We start from the raw sequence: 16,306 nt of genomic DNA on the forward strand, positions 1-16,306 counted from the left end.
CTATGGATTTTAGAAGCAGATGACAAAATGAAGGTGTGTCTACATGTGCAAATTCACATAATAGGTACTACAGATCAACAGGGGTGTGGTTTATTCTCGTTATCTCTGTACATACCAAACAATTCATATGCTTAGACATGAAAAACTGGATAGGTCTTATAGTACCATCTTCAAAATAAAAAAGTAACAACATCCCACATATAAAGACAAGATAACCTACTTTCCCATTAAAATTTTTTTGTTGGGTCCTTTTCCAAGGAAGTCCTCTGGTACTGTTCTCTTACGTACAACTCTTGTAGGCTTGGAATCTGATGTTCTACAGTAAACAAAATATACATTCATTTTGGGATTACAAATGGATAGCAAAGATAGAAGTATATTTAATGTAAAAGGAAACTTACTGTTTTCTTTCTAAGATGATGAAAGTTTCATATTATGATAGATCATTTTTCAGAAAGAAAACAAAATGCCACACAATAAGGCAAATTGTAAGGGGCAGAAAATATACAGCATTTTTCTCAACAGTTAATAATAGATCAGCTTGCTCTAGGAACTTAATGACAAGAAACTTGCGGTAAAAAATTCAAATCAAAGTAAATCAAAGTGGTTGTATAACTAGAGAGTATAATATACATTTATATATAAAATGCATATCTGTACATAATGTAAAGTCACCAGGTCAAGCCATATTTTGAAATGTCTTTCTCATATTTCTTGTGAGGACTATATACTTACCTTTCTTTTACAAAACTTGGGCAGCCTTCATTTTTCCATGAGTTCCAGTTTTCTTCAGTGTTTAATATATGCTGGGAAAAACAAATTACATTTGCGTAACGAAAGCCTTTGAAATTCTATTTGGTGCTAAGAAGGCTGTAAATACAGAGCACATACCTCTACCATCTTTGAAAATCTTTCTCCATCAGGGGGGTTTTCTGATAGTAGCTGTGATTAGAAAGAATACACTAAGCTTTCAACAACTTTCTGCATCATAGTAGTGGTTTGTAGGCAGAGAACCAAGAAGTGTTTGTGGTCTTGTACCTGAGCTTAACTTTATCCTTATTTTCCTATTTGGGGCTGAAACAAAGAAAATTCTAAATTTCCATTGTTTTCAATCATGGGTTTGTCGCATGTTGAACTTACTTGATAGACTGATTTTGTAGTATCTTCTATCCAGAGTGACTGCTCATCAGTTAAAACATAGTTTGAACTAGGAAACAAAGCAATAAAAACATGCTTGAGTCACAAAGACGTATGTTCAATTTTAAGGTTTATATACTGTCTTGAAAAAATGCAAGGCCTGTAATATATGTTAGCCACATTGTAAACAGTGTCAAAAGTTACCAAGTCACAAATGAGAGGATTACTATGAGAAAATTCTTAACATCATCCTCAAGAGGAAGGTTAGCACTGAAGACAAGACGCATAAGGGAGACCAAAACCTTTAATCTGATTAAGTATGAACACAGGAAAGAATATTTCCTAAAATAGAAAGTTTAATGTTGGGTAAAAACCTCTGAGAGAAAATTAATATTCATATATGTCATGCACATTCAGACAGAGGCATGCTATATTCCCTTCAAGCTCGTTCAAAATATAATGAATAAAAACTCCCAAACCATAAAACGGGCTGAATGCAGGACCTAACTGCCATGTGGCAGTTAGCTGCCACTAACTGAACCCTTATTGTATTGGGTTCAATAAATATTCAACCAATAAATATTGATAGATAATACATGTCAACATCTGAGCACTTTGCATGCATCATTCACTTCATTCTGTGGGTCCATATTAAAGAGTCTAGTGGCTCAATGTATTTGCCCAGTGCTACAAAGCTCAAATTCAAACCTAGGTCTGACTCCCAAGTCTTTGATCTTTCTACTAGGCTATACCAAACCTGCAAATTAGAAAGAAGGTTAAGAACTGCCATTTTGAGTGCTTATTATGTGTTGCCTTAAAATTACAATTCTGAAAAGCTGAGGTGCAACTAGTGAGTAAGGAAACTAGGATTCAAACCCAACAGGCAGTAAAGCCAGGCTCTTGGTACAATTAATATTTAACAAAAACACTAACAAGTTAAGTGACCTCCACTTATTGATAGGGCATGAGGAAATGGTCTGTGCTGCAAGTGGAGGTATTTAGATAGACAGTAATGACTCTGATTAGGTTTTGTAAGACCCTAAGGAACCTGGAACTCCTTTGTGCATCAAAGATTTACTTCGCTTATTTCAGTTCTAACATCGCAGATACCCCATACCTTGTGAGAGAACTATTGGTCTAGTTTGTACTTTGGGCTGAGAGGAGATTTGAATAAGGGGAAAAGAGATCTTCACCTGCCACTAAAAATAGGAATACCCAGGAAACTCAAGAAGCTCAGACGAAGACTCAAAACAGCAGATAAACTCAATACCTTTTCTCTAAAACAAATATCCTTATTTTAGTATATCTAAAAGCCACCAATTAGCTGTATGTTTGCTGCAAAGCAAATGTTTTAGGAATGTATCATTTATTCATAATGGGCCCAACACATAAGAAAAATACAATAAGCAAGTCATACTCTGTTGCTGTTATAATTGTTTACCTACCCATATTCACATACCTTTTGAATTTAACTTGGCCCTTGAGATACTGAAATAAAATGAGATACTGCAACAGGATGTGTCTGCGAAAGTTACTGTCACTCAGTTGTAAATCCATCAGCTACTCAAAAACAAAAAAAAACAAGCACACAAATACACAAAAACAACACATTAAAATCAAGTTTTGCCTAAAGGTACAAGTCACACTACTATAAAAATGGAAGATTCCAATTCAATTTAAAAAACATTAGTGGAGAGCTCACCGCCTATGAGGCATTAATGCACAAGCCCAAGGATAGAATGACAAAGGTTCCATTTAAATTTCTTGACTACTCTACCTCATGAGATATTTATGCTGGTGAACAGCAATATTATATCTACAGTCCTGAATCAGGATAAAGCAGAAATATATATATATTAAAAATTTAAGAAAAGTGTGGCTGCCACTTTGCCACATATAAAGAAATCCTAGTTACAAGCGATTTATGTGGATAAGGAGCACTAGACACAAGGGTGTCACTCCTCTTTGTAGCTCTGCCAAGTGCCTGCAACAGGTGGTGCTCACTAATAAATAAATGAGAAGGAACAAGAGGTGAAGAATTTGTGAATTACAGGGACTTTTTTTTTTATTTTAGGGAAAATTACATCATACTTGTATTTCCACAGAATCTGAATTAGAAAGGATTGGAAGGTCATATATGAGGAATTTTTTCTTGAACAACCTTCCCAAAACATACCCAACATTTGAACCTTATTGAAACCTCAAGATTTAGACAGTCTTTCTATAGCTTCCAGTGATGAGGGCAAATCATTCTATGTCCATACAGCTCTGAAGGAAAGCTTTGAGTCTATGTCCCTAATTTCATGCTGGTTCTGCCTTCAAGACCCAGAGCAACACTGGGAATTCTTCCAATGAATGACCAGTATGACACCCGAGAGTCCTAGGAATGGGTTTTCTGTCTCATGGTCCAAGTTCCCTTGGCTTCACCAGTTTCTATCTACTATTGCAGCTTAACATTCACTAGCGACATTTCCTACACTGCCAGCTCCTGTTTAAGTAAACTGCATTTCTTTCTTTTTAGTATGACCAGTCTTCCAGTCAGGTTTCCCTCACCTTTAGGGACTATTTGATTCAGTTATTCATATTACCTATTCCATCCCAAATTGGTAAATTTGAATAACATGACATCAGTCTTCCTTTCTTCCAGTTCTTGGGTGACTTTCCTACCCCTACCCATGTTCTCACCTCTCTACTTTGGCCACCTCCTCCTACAGCCCTGACTAGACCTTCTGCTCACAGAGCCAGACAACTACTCCAGATACGAAATCTTGAATTCAAAATCCCATCTCATTTCAACCATCCTTTCAGGCCTCTTGTACTTAGTTGCTCCCAATACATACACAACATTTGGACCTTACTGAGACCTCAAGTCCCTTAAGCCCTCCATTTTCTGTCTGTCTTATCAGTCTCCTCTTGTCTTTACTATAATCTAGATAAGGGGTGAGCAAATTTTTTCTTAAAGGGCCAGATAGTAAATACTTTAGGTTTTGTTGGCCAAGAGGCAAAGTCAAGGAAATTATGTAGATACAAACATTTAAAAATGTAAAAACCATTTTTAGTACATTGGCTATAAAACAAACAAACAAAAATTGGTAGTGGGCCAGATTTGGCTCTTGGGCTGTAGCATGTCCCTGCCTAGTGTGGATGTCATGGTCTAGCTCTTCAACACTCCTGTCCCAGCTAACTGGGCAAAACCCCAACCCTGCATCAAGCCAATTGATTTTCACCTGCTCCAAACCAACTCTAAGGCCTCTATAATGTTGCAGGTAGAGCTGTGTGAGAGAATATACTAAATCACACAACTATGCCAATGTTACCACTGCCAGGCTATTGCCTACAACTTATCCTTCTCTCTAAACAGCAATCTTTATTTTCTCAGGCTATTCTCTTACTCGCCACAGCAACTTTTCCACTTACCAAAATCCCTACTTACCACCCCTCCTGACACACAGTAGATAACTACGTCTTCCTTCAGTGGGACAAACCTTCATTAAATGGAAGTCATTTATTTTCTTGACTCCCCAAACAATGATCAGTTGCACTCACATGCTTGTTTTTTACATCCTCGTGTCATCCTTCCATCTTGATATCCCAAGTACTCTAAGAACTGAGTTCCAGCAGTTAAACAACAACCCTAACTCCTGTATCTTTTTTTTTTTTTTAACATGGGCAGGCACCAGGAATCACTCCTTTATCTTTAATCTCTTCTTCCCAAGCCCCTTTCCATGAGTATGAACCGTTCTCACACAGATCCTACATCCTCACCCATCCTCCCTTTACCAGCAAAGCTTTTTGAAGGAATTGGCTACATTCACTGTTTCTAATTTACCCCTCAGACTGCTACAATTTGTCTTTCTCACACACCAATCACTGAAAGTAGGTTTTTTTGTTTTTGTTTTTGCCAAGATCAGTGACATTTGTTGTTAAGTCCAATGAATGTTCTTTTGACAGTACTCATCATACCTGATATGCTTGGCTCACAGGAGGTCATATTCTAATTTTTCTCCAGTCTCACTGGCAACTCTCCAATTCTCTTCCTCTCTCCTTATTCTTTCCTTCTCCCTTACATATTGATTTTCTTCAGGATTCAGTCCAGTGCTTTATTCCATCACTCATCTATTCTCTCTATGACCTGGATGATCTCATATACTCATATGGTTTTAATTACCATTTATAAACTTACAAATTGAGAGTATAGATTTGCTACTTAGATCTAAATCTTAATCCCAAATGAGTGATATCTCATTCCTAAATTCTAGATCTGTATATTCAAATTAGCTACTACACATCTTCATTTGAATGTTTAACTGACACTAGATCAAATTTCAAGTCTAAAATAAAACTCATCAATTTCTCCCACAAAATCTGCTTTTTTTCAGCATTTGCTAATTCATTACAGACACCAGTACCCAGCCATTTACCTAAACAACTTTAGGAGGGCTTCCTGGAGGAAGCAGTATCTAAACTATAAACAAATTGGACAGGAAGTAGGAAGCAGAGAAACAGGATGTACAAAGATTTAAAGTAAGAGCCTGGCCCATTCAAAGACCTTCAAGCAGTTGAGTGTGTCCAGAGTGGAGAAAGGTCTCACATCTCCACTACATGAACTTATTCAAAGTTATTAAATCATTAGTCATTAAACTCTTCATCTACCTTGGGCTTTAAATCTCCTCTACCACATTTACTTTTTTATGTGGGAAGATCATTTTTTTAAATGTAAATAATGGATTGAAATAGCAAAAAAGGCACCAAATCAGAGAGAGATGGGAAGGGACTGGTACAATCATTCAAGCTAACTGCTCCACATTATGCTTTAGGAAACATGGACCAAATAAGTTAGAATTATCTCTGCATGTTTGTTTACATTACATTACAGAGCTGAGTTTAAAACCAATGCACTGAATTGTATTCTTTCATCCATAATATATACTTTCTAGTTTTACTTTATTTTTAAAATTACACCATTTACATCATACCATTTGTACCACAACAACATTCTTTGTAGACCAGCCTTTGTTTCTCAGACAAATCCAATGAAACAGCCTTTAATTATTCTTAGGCCTTGGTCTTTCTGATATTATTCTAAACCTAAAAAGGCTTATGCTACCCATTTCAGTAATCCTTAAGTGCCTTTCTGTTAATCAATAATACATGTAAAAAAAATCCCTGGTAAAATTAAAATGACCATGAAATTTTCCTTTTCTATCACTTAACAAAAAAAAACGAGTAATCAAATAAATTGGGGTGGGCCACGGTGGCTCAGCAGGTAAGAATGCTTGCCTGCCATGCCCGAGGACCCGGGTTCGATTCCCGGTGCCTGCCCATGTAAAAACAAACAAACAAACAAAAAAAACAAATAAATTGATTAAAATTTGTGATCATTAACACATTAGCTAATATCAAATTACCAGTTTTTTTTTTTTTTTTTTTTGCATGGGCAGCCTCTGGAAATCGAACCTGAGTCTCTGGCAAGGCAGGTGAGAACTCTGCCACTGAGCCACCATTGCACCACCCCAAATTATCTGATAATTGAATTATGAAGTATTTCAAATGTTCAAAAATGTACAATTAAGTAATACAACATCCATATCCCCACTACTCAGCTACATATTAAATTTTAACATTTTCACTTGTTCCATATTTGTTAAAGAAATAATAGATTATAGAAATTGTTGCAGCTTCCTTCATACCCTGCCTAAGCATGCTCTCCTCCCTCCTTCCATGGTTGCCACAAACACATCTGTTTATGATTCTTATGTATATTTTATACTTTTACTACATATGTAGGTATCTATAAATAACAGACAGATTATTTTGCATATTTTTAAGCTCTATACTATAATGTATTAACTGAAACATGTTATTTTCATGTCGGAAATTTATCCATTTTACATGGCTCTAGTTCAGGGGTTGACAAACTTTCTGTAAAGGGCCAATTAGTATACATTAGGCTTTGTGGGCCATACACCATCTACCTGAATAGTTGCAACTACTCAATTCTGCCAGTTAGTGCAAAAGGAGATATAGACAATATATACATGAATGGGCATGGCTGTGTTCCAATGCAACTTACTTACAAAAACAGGTGGTAAGCCAGATGTGGCCCACAAACTGTAGTATGCCGACCCCTGCTCTAGTTTATCCACTTCAGTGATTTATAGACCTCTACTGCATAAATTTTACCATTATTTACCACTGTCTCCTGCTTATGAAATTTAGGTGTTTCCAAACTCTCACAAACACATCACTGACAAATAATGATACAGTGCCTCTTCTAGGCACTAGTATTTCCTTGTGTTATGTGTGTGATTCTCTGGGGGCCACATCTACCAAGAGAAGTTTGAACTTCACTAGCTATTATAAAATTGTTCCGCAAAGTAGTTACTTCAACCAGCAGTGTATGAAAGCTCCCATTTTCCTACACCTCTGTAATACCAGTTTTGTTCAGCTTTTTTTTTTTTTTGCCAATTTGCTAAGTGTGAAATGGTTATCTTATTTTAATTTCCTTGGCCACTAGAAATGTTCAGCATCTTTTATAATCTTATTAGCTATTCAGGTTTCTGTAAGTGTGAATTTTTTTTTTCTAGTTTCTACTGGGTTGTTCATCTTTTAATTGTTGGAATTCAGGTTATTAATTGTTGGCATATTTTGAACACTAACTGTTTTCAACTATATAGGTGACAAACATCTTCTAGTCTGTGGCTTGTCTTTTCATGCTGTCTAGGGTATCTTTTACTATTCCTAAGTTTTATATTTTAAGATTAACTTTTCTGTAACGGTTTGTGCTTTTTGTAGCTCAAGAAATCTTTCTCAACTCCAAATACGTATTTTATATTTTCTTCTAAATATTTAAAAGGCTTGCTTTCCTCAGGCTTTTAATTAACCTGGAATTGATCCTTGTGCATGTAATGAGGTATGGATTGAATTTTATTTTTTCCATATGGATGAGCTGTCCAAGCAATATTTATTAGAACTAATCCATTCTTTCCTCATTAATTTGTAATACAACCTCTTTCATATATCAGGTTTCCTATACTTTGGACTTTCTATTGTTTGTTTGTTTTTCCCTCTCTGTTATACCTATGATACCTCACTGTCTTAATTACTATAGCTTCAAAGGTTTTAATAGCTGACAGAGCAAGTGTTCCCACCTTCCTCAAATTTTTCTTAGTATGTCTTGGCTCTTTGTTCTCCACAAAAACTTTCAAGATCAACTTTTTGAGCTCCCTCAAAAAACCCATTTGGATTTTCATTCAAAATATACTGAATTTAGGCAGTGCAACGGTGGCTCTGCCAGGCCAGAGACCCGGGTTTGATTCCTGGAGCCTGCCCAGGCCAAAAAAAAGAGTACTGAACTTAGGGGTAAACTTGTGGAGAAGTGATGCTAAATCTTCTATTCATAAATGTTGTACTACCTCTTCACTTTTGTAATTTTTCTCTATAAAAATTATTCCTAGGTATTATATAGTTTTCTAATGCTACTCTTGTAACCCCGCTGAAGTCTGATTAGTCCTAACAGATTGTTAGTTCTCTTGGATTGTCTCTGTAGACATTTATATTATCTTCAAATAGGGACAGTTTGGTCTTTTCTTGCCATTCACTGCTTATAATTTGTTTTTTTTAATCTTACTGAAATGGCTATGTCCTCGAGTATAGTGTTGTACAGAAGTATAGTTAGCAGAAGTCTGTGTCTTATTCTTGAATTTAATGGGAATACTTTTAAGGCTTAATCATTATGTATGTTTGCCACAGGATTTTTATCAATCCCTTTTATTAAGTTAGAGAAAATTTCCTTCTACTTCTGATTTGCTTTTATAATGAATATTAAATTTTATTGCAAGAATTTTCTTTACATCTGACATGATCATGCAGTTTCTTTTACAAAACAGTAATCTTTCTGATGCTGAACAATGCTTACATTTCTGGCTTAATTCTGTTTAGTTCCAGTAAAAAAAAAAAACTACTCCATTTAATCTGTGATTTTTATACATTTTTTTCCATCTCCGTGTGTGTATATATACTTATATTTATTTTCTTGTTCTATCCTTTATCTGATTTTGAAATTTTTCATTTATGGTAGGAATCATCTATTCCTTGAAGTACTGATAATATATGTCTTAAAAGCTTTCTGGGCCTGATGTCAATCAAAAGGTGTCATTTTGACTCCTGATTGTTTAATGGTTATTCATATATTCAAGTTTTTTATTTCTCTGTGAGTCCATGAGTAGACTGCTCTACTAAATTAGCATGTCATTAGATTTTTAAATTTATTAGCGAAAGTTGTAAGAATATATTCTTGCACATTTTAAATGTATATATTTTCAATTATGTCCTTTTTATTGCTAATATTGCTTATTGATACCTTTCCACTTTTCTCTTTGTTCAAGCCTAATTTAGATTTATAAAATTTTTCATTTCAAAGAAACAGCCTTTGATTTTACTGTTATGCTCAATAGTTTGTTTTAGTTCATTAATTCATTCTATCATTACTTCTACTTTCCTGAAGATAGAACTTTTTCTAGCTTCCTGAGTTGATTGCTCAATTCATTTACTGTTACTCTTTCTTGATTTTCCTAATGAAAAAGTTGTAATTTTCCCTTGATCTCACTTTATTTGTAACCCACATGTGACATGTAATACTTTGTTATAATTACAATCTTGATATATAATAACTTTATAACAAATTTGGAATTCCCATTGCGATTTCCTTTTTAACTAATGGTGGATGAATTTTTATAGTACCACACTTTTAGCTCTTTTTAAGCTATTCTTTTATTATTTTCTAATTTAATCGCATTTTGGCCAGAGAATATGTTCTGCATGATATGAAATCTTTTAAATTTGCTGAGACTTCCTTTATGACCTAGCATACAGTCGAATTTTGGTGACTATTACCTGCATTCAAAGTTTTTTGTTGTTGTGCACAGGTTTCCATATATAGTACATCAAACTTATTATTTTTGTTGTTGAAATCTTCCATACACTTACTAATCTCTAGTATGCTCGATCCATCAGTTTTTGACAGAAGCACTTTAAAATCTCCTACTATAATTGTGAGTCTGCAAACCTCTCATAAATTTACAAATATTTGCTTAATATATTTTGAGAATGTTAAGTGCATACAACTTCATGATATTTCTTTAGTGGCTTATACTTTATTATGTAGTATCTTTTATTCTATTCATGCCCTTTGCCTTAAATTCTGTTTAATTTGGTATTTATACTACTACGTAGCTTTCTTTTACCTGGCATGTCTCTACTTCCAAATATTGCAACCTTTTTAAACAGTTTTGTTTTAAGTATATATCTCCTCTGAGGATGCAAATTACTATATACTTCATATTCCATATTCCGTTTGCTAAATTTCCTTGTTTATTTCTTTTCCACGTAAGTTTTAAACTTCTTAGGTCTGCTTTACTTCCTTTTTATAGAAAACTGATGGAATTACAGAGTTTATGTCCTATTGCACCACAAGTGATCTAGATAGGAGTAAGATTCCAAGATGCAAAACTCATTAATGTGAAGCTGCTGCTCTGTGGAGGATAAACACTAATGACAACCTAGTTTATGAGAAGTTCAGAGCAACCGTAAAAATATGGATCTGTTTTACTCTTGAGCCCTTAGTGAAGTAGGCAGAACAAAAGGACAGTCCCTACCTGCCTTATCTGAGTTGGTTTAGAATATTTCCCTTCCTTGGAATAAAAGTGCTCCTGTCTAAATTCCAGTTTTCTTTATAATTCAATAATTCTGTCTGTTAACTGTTAGGCTTACTAGTTCCTTTTGTGTGAAAACCCACATGAACGTGCGAGGGAAAGGGGAATAGAGACTATAATCTTTTGATGCAAAAGTAGTATGGTTCTAAGAATGCGTATTTCTTGAGAAAATAAATGAGTAAGTAAATATAACCCAGGTGTAGGTTTTACTACAGAAACCTCATCAAGGCTTTTCTTTAGAGATTTCTAGAGAAGTTATAAAATCTCTCGAGTGCACTAGATTTTTTTTTAAATTGTAAAGTTACTACTTATGCTTATATAATCCTGGAAAAGGTGTTAAAAATTTCCCCAGACAACTAAGAAATTAGCCCAAACACCAAATTCTTCGAATGTATCTATTTTCTCTCTCTGAAAAAGACAAAACCAAAAAAACCCAGATTCCTTTCAATTTTCACAAATGTATCAGATGCTAAATTTGTGTTTAGAAGACAAAATAGTAAAATGGTTTTATACCTGGATAGGAACCTTCCATATCTTTTTTAACTGAATTATAAAACATTTGGTTTCTGAGAAGGAAAAAAAAAGTACAATTGTGTAAAAACAACTAAATTATAAAATGAAATAGTATTTCTCTTCTCTAATAATTGAAACCATTTATTTCCTTAAAATAAGTTAAGAAAGTAGAAAGTCTAATCTTAGTTTAAGGGTCTCTGTGACTCTCTATGCCCACTGAAAGACAAGATTCAAATCTCAGCCCTTTTCTTAAATAGAAAGGTAATTTAAAAAGATAGTCACAAATTACATTTTGTGTACTACAAGTAAGCATTTTTTCCCCCAAAGATTATGCATATGCTGGTGTATGTGTGCTTAAGTTAACATTATTAATTTCAATGTCCTGGCAATATTGAAAACTGTGTCATCACAATGATGAAGTCTTGTATTTTTGAAGACTATATCTTCACTTTACTCTTCCTAATATAAATCTACTCTGATCTAAAAAAAAAAAAAAACAACAAAAGATATAGTCACAAATTAAAAGGTTTTAAGAAACCCTATGTTTAGATGACTATATTATTGCTCAGTAAAATAAATGAAAAATTGAAATTTTGATCCCATTTCACTTAATACTCCTAATCAATGTAAAAACATAACTCTTTGTTTAATCTTTTACAAGGGTTGGGTCATATTATCAGCCATCTCTGTTCTTATCTTTACCTTATCATCTGACCAGTCTCCTCCGACAACCTTTTCAGACTTTGTCCTTCTCCAAACAAAGGCTCCAAATTCAGAATCCAACAACCCCCAGAAACTGGCAGGGTATCTTGTTCACCCTGATCGATTATTTTAGTCTAGACGGATGCTTTAATACCAAATAATTTACTCCCTTATCTTGCTTGCATAACCATGGCTTCTCACTCACACACACACACACACACACACACACACACACACACACACACACACACACACACACACACACACACACACACACACACGGGATTCTAAAAGTAACTGGGAATAATGGGAATGCTCTAAATTTTACAAAATGTTCAATGATATTAAAAAAGAACTATCCTAATTGCAGGTCCTCAGAGTAGAAAAGTATCACAACAGAGGGTGTGGCTCATGCTTCTACCTTGAGGATCACCTGAGGTTGACTTTATTCATATTAAAAAAGGCTTTCCTAATTATATTTCTCCTTTTAGAATAACATGTCCATAGGCTAAGACCTGCATGACTCTCAGCAAAAGAATTTCCAAAAGACCTCAAACACCACTGCAAAGTTTGTGAAGTCCTACAGGTTCATACAGAACTTCACTACTCATAATTTTGGATTCAGGAGAGACAGTCAAATATCAAAAAAGAAATCTGAAAAACTAACCAGAGTTTGAATATATTTCAACCAAAGTGGCTAAACATACTGCTTATAGCTCATATGACAATCAGATCTAAAGTAAACAGAATGTTCAGCTTCTCCCCTCACAAAATATCCATGGTAGGTCAAGGAGGTCTCTGTACAAAAAAACTTAAGACATTTACAGTTTTGAAATAGCTGTCACAACCTGAGAAATGTAACCTGTAACTCCTCAAATTCTACAACTCTAATTTGTTGTTTTATTTCATAACCTTTTTGCCCTGATAGTATTATTTAAACTGATATCTCAGCTCCTGAAATGCATATATCTTTAGAAAGATTCTTTGTAAAGCTAAGAGAAGAGCTTTGGAGATTTCTGTTCTCTTTTATGTAAGATAAAATAAAACCTCTGAATTCTTTATTCAACTAGAGTTTTATGTTTGTTGCTTTTAAATTAATACTAATGTTTGGATTTTAAAAAATCCAATCAGATGTCATTAGGTAATGAAACCAGTTTATATTGGTTTATTTTACTGATGTATCTGGATTTATTTCTACCCTATTTTTTGCTTTTTTTTCCCTTTCCTGCCACCTATTGGATTTATAAAGTAATCTATATCCTCCTCCACCCTCATTTTCCCCCTCATTGCTATTTGAGAGCTATAATTTGTGCTTCTTTTCTTCTCATGGCTACTCTTTTAATATATATAGTAAAGTTTACATTTATTCAGTATTACTTTCCACCTCCTGAAGATGATAAGGACTGCAGCATGCTTAAATTACTGATTAAACATCCTGCTTTTACCCACCCCCCCCATATTGTTAATTGTCATCTAGTTGGAGTTTCACATTTTAAGAATGTAGAAAATCAGTTATGACTTTTTTTAGCCAACAGTAAATTCACTGTCATATTTTTTAATTTTTGTGCTCACCATTGCTTTTTGTATCCCACTTCTTTCTTATGGATTCAATTTCTTTCTCCTGAAGAACATCCTTTAGTAGTTTTTTTTCCAAAGTAAGCATCTTTAAGTGGTGAGTTTTCCCAGTCTTTGAATAAAAATGTCTTTATTTCATCCAGTCTTGAATGAGTTACCTGGGTATGAAATTCTAGAATAATTTTTTCCAGTCTTTTGATATTATTGGTGACGTTTAGAAATCTGCTACTAAATAGCTGTTTTTTTCTGGTATATTTGTCTTCTTTTTCCGCTAGTGGTTAGTAAGGTTTTCTCTTTATCTCTGCAGTTACAGCATGAAGCACTGAGCTGTGAATTTATTTTTCCTGTTCAACAGCTATAGCACACTTTTATCTGAGGACTAGGGACTTCCTTCAAATTTTTTCAATACAGTTCCTTTATCACTCCATCAATGCATGTTGTTCTCTGGAAATCCTACTACACATATGTTCAAACTTTTCAATCTTTTCTTACATGACTCGCAACACCTCTTTGTAAAATTAATCTTTGTGCTGTATTCTTGTTGAACTTCTCATCACTATCTTCAAAGTGCTAGTTCTCCTTTAATCTATGTCCAATCTTTAATCATGTGTGCTGTGCTTTGATTTCAATGATTAAATTTTTCATTTTACTTAGCTGCCATATCCAACTGTCCTATTTCTTTTCTGCCTGTTTTTATTTCACAATTTCTTGCTCTTTTTCAATGGATGCTAACTCATAAATATTATCTTTGATTATCCAAAGTCTCGGTCAGGCTGTGTACTTCATATGGAATATATGTATATTTCAATAGGTGATTTTGCACAGAATTTCTTTATGAGTTTTGGAAATTTAATCTGTCAGAGGGCTTTGAAATGGAAAGTTTTTGTTTAGGAATGTTTATTTTTCTTTCTTTCCATTTCATGTATGCCTTTCCCTGACTGGTAGTTTTGTACTTGCTTCCACCAGAGGCCTGGGCCCAAGTCTGGAGAAAGTCTTATGATGACTTTTTATATTGTGTTTCATGGATAGAAATGACATATCCAGTCACAGAACAAGCAGATGGATACAAAGTTGTGTTTCTGTTATTTCTAAGCCAACAACTTCTTATAAACCATGGTTCCAGGTAGAAGACTGGCAATATTTTTCCTCATCTTCTTTTCACAAGTGGGTAAACCTCCAGTGCCTGGCTCAGGTCCCTAGTCTCCCAAAGAGCACATGTGGTCCTGGGACTTGTAACAAAATTCCTGGGTGCCACCATCTGCTTCTGGATACAGAGTCCAGTGAGCCCAAGGCTTCAGTTACACTCACTCCTTGGAGTTTCTGATGCATGAAGATATTTATCTTGCTTCTGGAAGCCCAGCTTTGTCATTTTGGTTTTCTCTTTTTTTATTTTACCTGTCATTGCCATGTGTTTGGAGCAAAGGGAGTGAGTCGAAACATAAACTCCATGTCCATCTTGATTAGAAAACTTAATAATAATCCTTCAGCATTAAACCTGAACGTAATTTACTTATTAAACTATATAAGTAAGATTACTTTAAAATCCTTTGTTTCTTAAACTAATTGCAAAATATTTTCTTAAATGCAAATTAAATTATAGCTTAAAATATGTATAACTGAAAGTAATTAAATACATTTATTTTAAAATAAGTCTATAAAACAGATTTAATGTAGGACCACCATTCACTTCTGAAATTATCAGTCCTATTTGTTCAAGGAAGAAATAAATGATTTGGAACCTCAAACTAACATTTATCAGCTTTTACCAAAAGCAAAGTAAAAAACATTTCTATTGAACGCAATAAAGGGCATCAACTACATGGAAAAAAAGAAAAAAACATTTCTTATTATGCTTAATGAAAACAAAAAATTATACCTTTTCACTTGTTAAAAATTTTGCAAAATATACATGTTCTCCTCCTGTTTTCAATTCTTCCATCTTTTTCCTTGAGGCCTGAGTATCATCTAATTTATAACTCTTAAAAACAGCCAAAACTTCTTCAGAATACTGCAAAATAAAAATATCAATTAATTTATTATTGAGTGTGTGCTTTCCATGATTAAAATATTTGAATTTACTCTGAATTCTCCAAGCATATACACATATGTACCAGATATTACACACACACATGATTTCTTATGCATTGTATGTAAAAGGCAAATAGAGAAAGGACTGCTTTGTGGGTATACAGAAATTTACCAAAGGAATTAGTTGTTGAAGCAGCTGTGAAAACTCAAATAATTCTTCTGTTAAAGACTGTGACCAAATAAAACAGTGACATCAAATCCTATTTATATGGGGGACAATTCCAGATGACTGATTTCTTACCACTTAATATGAATTTGATGGTGGACAAAAAACAAATAAAAAACATAGAAGCATATAAACTACAACAAAGACTTGAAAATAACAGAACACACATCATGCCATATTTTCATGTTACCTATATATCTTGAATTTTGATTACAACAAAAACGGACACTGGACTTTAAGTAGCCAAGAAAAAGAAATAGAATTCTTCTAAAACAGGAGCCGGCAAACTTTTTCTGTAAAGGGTCAAATACTAAGTATTTTAGGCTTTGTGGTCCATGTGGTCACTGTTATAATTATTCAACTCTGCAGTGACAGCATAAAAACTGCTGTGTAAATCAACACAGGTGAGGCT

The 16,306-nt window shown here is 34.1% G+C and overlaps 1 protein-coding gene across 2 annotated transcripts in view; it reads right to left on the reverse strand.

The window, feature by feature from the left end:
* The window catches only part of THOC1 (THO complex subunit 1), a 54,694-nt gene that overhangs the window by 8,824 nt on the left and 29,564 nt on the right, over positions 1–16,306 (reverse strand). For both annotated transcript variants that reach the window (XM_077135847.1, XM_077135846.1), the window contains exons 11-16: positions 15,517–15,648; positions 2,597–2,697; positions 1,141–1,207; positions 892–942; positions 736–806; positions 221–316 (exon numbers count right to left, since the gene is read on the reverse strand). In XM_077135847.1, the coding sequence (XP_076991962.1) occupies positions 221–316; positions 736–806; positions 892–942; positions 1,141–1,207; positions 2,597–2,697; positions 15,517–15,648 (518 nt within the window). The remainder of the gene's footprint in view (positions 1–220; positions 317–735; positions 807–891; positions 943–1,140; positions 1,208–2,596; positions 2,698–15,516; positions 15,649–16,306) is intronic.

This window comes from Tamandua tetradactyla, chromosome 18 (genome assembly GCF_023851605.1).
Source record: "Tamandua tetradactyla isolate mTamTet1 chromosome 18, mTamTet1.pri, whole genome shotgun sequence".
Classification (NCBI taxonomy): Eukaryota; Metazoa; Chordata; class Mammalia; order Pilosa; family Myrmecophagidae; genus Tamandua; species Tamandua tetradactyla.